Genomic DNA, 9,217 nt, shown 5'->3' on the forward strand with positions numbered 1-9,217 from the left:
GTTTGACAGATCTATGATCTATACAGAAATACCATGTTTTCATTTTATTTGCATGACGTGTTACACTTTATTTCTTTAATACGTTTAGTTGAGATTATACATTTCATTTGTAAGCTGTTAGAGTTTTGAGAAGAAAAAAAAAACTTTCAAAGAAAAAATATACAACTACTCTAAATGCTAAAACCAGATACAATCTTTTAACTAGACAGTCATGATTTCACTTGATGCTGAATGATTTCTTGAGACTTTCCTTTGCCTGCTCTACTGTGATTTTCTTCCAACCATCAGGAATCTTAGCAGGCTTCGCTTCATATGCTTCAGCAAATTCCTTGTTGTACTTGTTCATCACATATTTCCAATAATCTGATGCCTCAAAACTTGAATCTGGAGTAATTTTCCAGTCTGGATAAATCTTGCTATAGTCTTTGTAAGGATGCCATTCATTGTTTGTAGCGCTACAGCGAAAACTGTTGTCACTGATGACAGCAGAAGAACAGATGTCAGTTGTAAGCTTTCTTGAATGTTCAAACCTGTTCCTACCCAAACCCTTTGGTCGATGCAGGGAAGCAAAGTGTTCACTGTGAGCTGCTCCTCCTGCATCACAGGGTATTTTACAGAATGGACACTGTTTGCCACAACCAACCACTCTGTTGAAAAGCTCATCCTGTGTGTTTAAATGGACCTGTCTGAGTTTTGTTTCAAAGTCTGTGTTTTTAAACTGCTCCTTAAGAGCTTCTTTTATTTCCTTCACACACTCATTGAGCCAGTGAGCAAACTGTTCCTGGTCAGCTTTGTTCAGAACCATAAAGGCATTGAGAGCATCCTGGGGAATTACCAGTTTATCACCAAGTTCTTTGCAGATATTTTCAACAAATGTCTTCAGACTGTCAGTCTTTTCTGTTTTTGCTTTTTCAATGGCAACATTTATGTCTTCATTGCAGGACTGAAGACGTCTGTCCTCTAACTCACATACTGAGAACTCAGAGGAGAAACTCTCCTTAATTCTATCACCTATCCAAACTTTTACATAATCTTCATATAAGCAAATGTATCTCTGAAAGCTTTCAAAGTTTTTTTTTTTTATTAAATCCAGTAATATTGAACACTGGAAGGACATCCGTGTGCTGAACTCTTCTTTTGTCAGCATTTTATCAACAATATCTGAACCAAGAGAACGATAGACAAAGTCCTCCACAGCAGGTTTCAGACATTGGTTGGTGAATTCTTCAGCTTTCTTCTGGCACTGATCTCTCTCATTGAACACATCTTTAAAATCTATGCAGAACTTTTCCTTGTTTTTCTGCAGACATCTCTTAGGATCATTTGCTTGTATAAAATCTTTGTGCATTTTTTCAAACTCTCTAGCAGCAGATCCACAGATGTGCAGCTTCAGAGAAACCTCAAACTCAGTGTCCCTGTTAACATCATCATTGTTCAGCTTCTCATCAATGAGGTAAAGGATCTCCTGGATATAAGTATCATGATAATTTGTTTTCCTTTCCATTTTTCTTAACACAAACTCACTGCAATCAGCTATGATGCTGTTTGCATTGTTTTGTCTCTCCTTTACTATATCCTTCTCAGACCACCATCCTTTCAAAGCAACTTTCATGTTTTTCCGTATTCCTTTAGGTGTGTATGTAAAAGGCTCCAATCCACAGTCTTGAAGTCTTTTTTTACTTAACAGTTCACATGCATGGCCGCCTTTAGGTGAAAGATTTGTTTGCAACTGACAGTAAACAGTCGCATAGATATCTAAAGTCTGTGGTGCAGCAAAAGACAAGGTGTCCAATGTTTTAGTCCACATCCTATCAAAACTTTCCTCTAGCTCTCTGTCTGTCATTTCAACTTTATTCTTACGGCACTCATCAATTAAAGCACAAACTGCTTTTTCAATTTTTTCTGTATAGTTGGTTTTAATTTTATCCAGTTCTTGCTTTCCCTGTTTGATGTCCGCTGCTACTCTGAGCTGCTTAAAAACTGATCTTTCAGTTTTTCCTCTAAGACTCTTTATGCTGTTTGAGAAATCCTCTCTGTATCTTTCAACCAGGTAAACATGACCTTCTGGCTGCTCAAAGTATTTCTTCAGGTTCTCAAGAATCATTGATTCCAACTTCATCAGCACTGTGACTGCTTCACTTTCTAACACAGTGATAAAGTTCTCCATGTCAGATATGTCAGATGTTGCAGCAACTGTACCAAAATTAGAAATTTTATTTTCTGCATTAGTAGCCCAGTTGTACATTCCTTTTTTGAACTCCCACTCCCATTTGTTGTACTCTGTGGAGAGCCTCATGTATGCATCAGCTACCAGACTGTTTCTGAAGCTGAAGATGAAGTTTTCATGTTTTACTGCATTCCACAGGCTGGTTATCCACTCTCTGAACTCCAAGATGTTATTAGAAGTTGATTCACACTTTCCCAGTAGCTGGATGATGTTTTTCTTGAGCTCATAGACAGCCTCACTGTACCCTGCATTAACTGGTGCCATTGGTGGGTTTCCATTCCAGAGTCCAGGAATGTACCAGTTCCCAGTGTCTGGATTGTACTCCATCACATCAGTGAATTTCTTGTTCTTCTCTCTCTTTTCCATTTTAGCTGCTGCCTGGGTCATCTCATTCAGCTGTTCTAGGAGCAGCTTTCTGTCTCGTAGGTTCTTCTCATGAGCTGAAACATCAGAAACATTCTGGTGAACAAACTGACATCTGGGCTTTTTGCCGACCTCCTTCATCCTGAGGAAAGCATGCACCACTATCTGCAGGATATCTTTCATTTCTGTTGAATTCTCCATTGCAATATTGATAATAGTGATATCACTCAGCCCAACAACAAGTGTTGCCAGCTCATTGTCATGTTCATGGCTGTTGTCCAGTTGAGCGAGTTCAGGAGACTTTAAGCCTTCAGTGTCGATGATCAACACAAAGTCACAGTTTAGAACATTTCTGAAGTCTTCATTGACTTTGATGAACAGCATGAAGGCACCTCTAGTGCATCGACCACTGCTGACTGCAAACTGCACTCCAAACATGGTGTTCAGGAGGGTGGATTTCCCTGTGCTCTGAACTCCAAGAACTGTGACGACCACTATCTTGTTCTTAGGAGACACCAAGTGATTGAGCTGATAGAGAACATCAGTCACCCATCTGAGAGGTATGCTTGAAGCATCTCCATCTACAAGCTCAAGAGGAAATCCATCCAGCAACAACTGAGCACAGAGTTTAGGCAGATGTTGCAGTTGTTGACGTGATGAGTTATTTTCTGGAAGAGAAAGAGAAGCTTCGTAGATCTGACCCATCTCACGGAAGAAGTGCTCAACTCCCAACGAGCTATTGGAAAGTTGTTTATCTATTTCTTTGATCTCTTGTTTGTTCTCAGAGTCCCTGCTCTTCTCTTTGTACCTCTCCCTTAGGCTAGAGAGTTTTATGCGAGACTGATTATCAAGGTTCATTCTCATCCATTTCAGGAAGTAGCACCTTTCTGGCTCTTCAGTAGATATGGCATTGATAAAGCATGTCATTGCTTCAGACATATCGTTATCATTCTGCTTTTTCCGTAATTCATTTATCTTATCCTGAAGTCTGCATTTATAATTTTCTATGTTTTCTGAACCAACATTTCGAAGACGAAATTCTTCCTTTTCCAAGCAAGTCAACTCCTTCCATATTTGACCCTGTAAAGGAAGCTGATCTTCTTTGAATTTCAGTGTGTCATGAATCGCTGCAGTGATGGCATTTGCATTCATCTTTCCAGCCTGGCACACTGAAGAGTGTTCATCAACAATGATTCCAAGTTCCTGGGCAACATCAGACATCTTCTCTAAAGACATCTTGTGGTCCAAATGAAGTACATTACTGACCCTTTTTCTCAATAGTTTGACAAAGTCTGCATCATTTATCTCTTTGGTCTTTACTAGAATGTTGTTATTAGTTAAGGCCAAACTGGTTGCCAATTTTTTTAGATTATCGACTCTAAAGTTCTTGCTCTGTTGGTTTCCCAACAAGCATATTTTTGCTTTGTGGTTTGTGTTAGCCAGCAATTCTAACTGTGATCCTAGCTGCTCCAGCTCATCAAAGAACACAAAAACAGCAGCAGATGTCTGGCACAAAAAGGAGAATTGTGTTTCAAATGTAGCTATGTCACCGCGAAGGTTAGCTATAGCTACTGGCTCACTGAAAATGTCCATGCTTTTGTTTCCACATGGAAGGTACCAGGTAATTTCAGTCAGTCCATTGGATATTCTTCTTGGACTGTCTCCACACTCCATGTTGTGGTGTACGAAGGTGTCATGGTACTGCTCAGAGTTGCTTAGAAGTTTGTTAAGGATTTCTGATTTGGACATGGAGCACTCACCCAGTCTCACAAAAGAGACCATAGGAAGTTCAGAGGTCACTATTCTTTCTTCTATGAAGCCCTTTGATTCTGAAAGATCTGGAGGTCTGTACTTCTTAACAATGTCTCTCATGGCCCACAGCATGAAGGTGCACTGCTTTGTATCACAACAAGGAAGAAGCAGAGGAACAGAAAGCTGACACATGGACATTTTTAGGGCCAGTTCTTGCTGAACAAACCCATCAGAGCACAGAAAGAGAGCAGTGATTATATCAAGAGGATTTAGTGACTCATCCTTGTTTGGACATACGAGCAGATCAAAATCAAACTCTTCAGCACTTAATGTCTCTTCACAGTTTGACTCAGAAGCTGGTGTGCATTTTAACTTTCTAGCTGTTATATTTGCCATCATCAGCTTCTTAAGGAAATACCATGAAACATCAGATTTACTCTTGGGGGGCTCATCATTGATGGTCTTCTTATTGATCTCAAGTATCTCACTTAGGGACAGGTGCTTGCAGTGCAACTGTTCCAATCCCAGATCCTCCAAATATGTCTCCAGGTTTGTCTCTGTTAAAAACAAAGACTGTTAACTTACTTGATTTATGAAACATAGAGATCCTTCTGGTGTTTTTTTTTTATAATTGTATGTGAATAGTTGTCATTTTTGGGGAAAGTACAAAAATATTTCAAGAAATGCATTAAGTCCCATTTGAATTGAGAAAGCTTCCTGGAGGGGAATCGAAACGTCTTCCCCTCCAGAAACCAAGTCCAGTGGATTGTTTTTTAAACTTTTACGGAATTAAGTCCCATGCAAAATATTCATACTCCTTTTTTGAGCTTGTTATATTACAACTACAATATTTCCATATGTTTCATATGTTTTGTGTTATAGACCAACACAAAGTAGTATTTTATTGTTAAGTGAAAACAAAATTCTAAACTTTTTTTTCAAATTGTTAATTAACAAACCATTTCGGAACCAAGACTGAAATTGGTATTGTTCCCAAAAATACAAACTTCTGCCAAAGATCCTGTTCATATAGTTCATATGGTATGGACAATAATACTCAGCACAGCCAGGGGCCAGAGGGGATCTGATTTAGGGGCCTGTAAATTTAATTTTTTCTGAGGACATAGTTCTTCTGGTTCTCTAAAGTATGCAATATCATTTTGAAAAGAATAAAAAACTTTGCTATATACTCTAAGTTGTTAATTGAAAATTCCATATCCTGATCACTGTTGCAAACTTAGCATGTTTTTTTTTTTTGCTATATTTATTGACTTTTCAGACCTTTCTACAGTCTGTGTGTTTTTCTGTCAGAAAACCAGTCGTTCTGAATCTACTCTCTACAGCCAAGGTGGTGCTGCACATCCAGCACCCTGTTACGTCATCTCTGTGCTCTCCTTTTATACTTTCTCTCCTTTATAGTGGTTTTTGGAAGGTTTTTCTATCAGTGAATACTGTATCTGATTTTTGGAACGTATGCGTACAGAGGAAGCCAACTTTAGGGGCTATAGTCTTTCTCCAACTTTCTGCAATTTTTGATGATATAAGTGGAGACCCCTACAGGGGTGGCAGGATGAAGTGGGGGAAAAGGTATGTGCCATTGGTTGTCATGGGAAACGTATAATCTTTCCGCAACAAGAGTGAGGAGCTTGCAGCATTAAGCCAATTTCAAAGGAGGTATAGGAAGTATCATGTGCTTCTGAGACGTGGTTAGATGGTTTTTTTCCTGGACTCAGTGGTTTCCCTGGACAGCGGAGAGGGAAAAAAAAGGGGGGGTGCTGGTGATGTCTGTTAGTGAGAGATTGTGTAACGCGGCTCATGTTGATGTTAAGGAACAGGTATGCTCCCTGGATTTTGAGCTACTTATAGTGAGCATGAGAGTTTGGGAATGTTATAGTACTCTTTTTTTAAATCCCCCACTCCACGGACACCATGCTCTCCAGCTCATCACCAGAGACTTCAACTGCGCCTCTCTCTGTTCCACCCTCCCCACGTCCACCCAGTATGTCAAATGTACAACAAGAGACAATAAAACGTTCGACATTCTTTTTGCAAATGTTAAGGATGCCTACACCTCTGCCCCCTCCCCTCACTAGGATGTTTGGATCACAACCTTGTTTACCTGCTTCCCCATTACATACCAGTGCAAAAGAGGTCAGTGAAAGTTTAGTCAGATGAGACCACTGAGAAACTAAGGCTCTCATGGTGATGACATCAACAGCTTGACAGAATGCATCACTGACTACATGACCTTCTGTGTGGAGAGCACTGTGCATACACGATGGCTACAGAGCTTTCAAAACAACCTAACCTTAGCTGAAAGTCCTCCAGAACCAAAAGAAAAGGGCTTTCAACTCAACTTATGCACCCTGTTTGTAAAAAGCTTTTCTGCAGGTCATTCATCCCTGCTGCAATCAGACTTTACAACGCGGCACTATAACTGCAATAACTTGTACAATAGCTAATGTGCAATCAATATTTAAAACCCTGTGCAATAAGCTGTTTTTATATATTATATTGAACACCCGGTGCAATGAAGAGATATAGATACCCATTTGATACCCTGTGCATTAACCCTGTATAATTATTCTTTTAAATAAGAGACTTCAGCTGTTCTCCACTGTGACATCAATAAAGTCAATCAATCAATCAAGCAGAGAGGGCCACATCAAGTATATCCCTCTTCCAAAGCAATGACTAGTCAGACTCACCAGCAGGCTGTGCCTACTGTCAAAGAAAAGAGTGATCCTCTGTTTCCTCATTTAAAATGAATTACAAAGGTGTCAAAATTACACTGATCCCCCTAAAGTCTGAGGTAAATATCATATTTAACTTATCTGTTTCTTTTCTATGAATCCGTTGAACTAAAGTAAATCCCTACTTGCATTTAAATCATCCACAGCATCAACCACTGTGTTTGCCTTTGCTAACTTTCTTCAGATTGAATTTGATAACACAACAATGTGGACTAACAGGGATGTGCGGTCAAGGGGAGCAGATGGAGCAGTGCCTCACCTGTCATCATGACAGGAAAAAATTACATAAAATGAGTATTAATATTTGTTCACTGATCTTTATGAATGAATTATTATGAACCTTTTCATAATCAAAATCTCTGAAATCGCATATTGCCAGTTCAAAAACAAGGGTGAAACGCAAGGTGTGGCAACAACTAGCCAAGCCTCACCTCTAATTACGCAATCCATCGCAAAATGGTTTGACATATTCAATTGGCATCACTGCATGTCGCCAATATAATGTTGATATACCTTTATTTTCCTCAGTTTTGTTAATGTCTTTAACCAGTTATGTTTAATGTTTGTTAGTGACATATTTAGTTTTGGTGATGGAACTAAAACTGCAGTGAAAAGGCACAGGAGGAGGCAGGGCAGTACTCAGCGGCACTGAAGATGGGCATGCATGAACCAGCACAGAGGTTGATTGATTAATTCTCTCAATCTCAGAGACAAGTAGGAGTCAAGTGCACTTCTGCGAACCACAATTTTTTTTGTTTTACATGGATGACAAGAAAAGTTAAAAAAAAAAAAAAAAAAACTGGACCTTCAGTCCAAGGAGCAAGTGATTAAAAACAGAAGACCAATGTCGGAGCTGAAGAATTCAAACTGTACAGCTCACAAACCGTGAGGAATTAAAACAAATCTCCTGAACAGCTTCCAGTTTTTTGGCCCAGAATGATCTGCTACTGTACAGACTGTCCCTGAGATATAAAAGTTAGTCCAACTGGTGCTCAAAGTGCCAGCCACAACAATCTCTACGGAAAGGTCATTCACTGCATTGAAAAGACTGAAAACATACAATCAGAATAGGACTGATACAGGACGACTTTCCTCCCTGGGGATCATCTCTATATAGACCGAGAGACTTTTAAAACTGAAGGAAAATAAAAAGGAATGACTTTTACAACAAAGTCACTGAGATTTTTGTTCGTACAATAGGGGTATGGCCTTCGTCTACAAATAAAGGTAAGACCATAAACAGTTTTGATTTCAATAGGGTGACCAGCTTTGATTTTTTGAAAAGAAGGTTGGCTGGCTGCTGGGCCTCTGTCCAGACCGGACCGGGCATTTGAAGCGAGTCATCAGCTCCAGGGCTGGTCTGGATCCGGAGCCAACCTGGTGACGTTATGCTTCCCCTACCGGGGATGCATGGGACCACGGGCTACCGCTCTATCCCCAGCTGGCTCCCACCCAACTGTCCGCCGGAGTTCCCGGACCAGCCCTGGAGCTGACGGCTTGGTTCTGCTGCACTGTAGTCGACCACAATCCCGGACGATTTTGAAATTCCCCCCGGATGTTTTTTTTTGGTATGAAAAAGCAGGACATGTCCAGAAAAAACAGGACATCCAGTCACCCTAGATTTCAATTTTATATAAAAAGGAGATTAGACTAGGAAAAATGCAATAAATTATTTGAAAATTAAAAAAAATATTATTTATTTTCATGCTTTTCATTGAGCAATTTGTATTAAATAGATTTTAGTATCAGAACTTAAAGCTTTGAAACAAAATCTGAATATTTCACTGAAGGTCAAAATTTAAATCTGTCATTTTGTACACCACTCTGTACCCTCATTTGTGTTGTATGTATATAATATAATGTATGTAATTGTATAATTGCGACGGGCAACAGACGGAGGGTGCAGAGCAAATATCGCTTTCTCTCGCTGCTGTAACTGTAACATTTTGATTATCTTAATGCAGGGGCGTTGCTAGGCACAAAGCTTTACTGGGGCACTGGCCCCCTACCGCATATGTCCCTCCTGCCATACACAAATACAGACAAGCACACTGCCCCACCCTGATAAATTCCTACCAAAATTACCAGTTGAGATATTAATGAGTATAAGAGCATATTTGTT

The 9,217-nt window shown here is 39.7% G+C and overlaps 1 protein-coding gene across 1 annotated transcript in view; it reads right to left on the reverse strand.

Annotated features, from left to right (window-relative positions):
• Nucleotides 1–217: 217 nt before the first annotated feature.
• The window catches only part of LOC107093376 (up-regulator of cell proliferation-like), a 9,946-nt gene continuing 946 nt past the window's right edge, over nt 218–9,217 (reverse strand). The window contains exon 3 of the mRNA XM_015388399.1: nt 218–4,899. Within this exon, the coding sequence (XP_015243885.1) occupies nt 218–4,899 (4,682 nt within the window). The remainder of the gene's footprint in view (nt 4,900–9,217) is intronic.

This window comes from Cyprinodon variegatus, unplaced genomic scaffold (genome assembly GCF_000732505.1).
Source record: "Cyprinodon variegatus isolate N-32 unplaced genomic scaffold, C_variegatus-1.0 Scaffold422, whole genome shotgun sequence".
Lineage (NCBI taxonomy): Eukaryota > Metazoa > Chordata > Actinopteri > Cyprinodontiformes > Cyprinodontidae > Cyprinodon > Cyprinodon variegatus.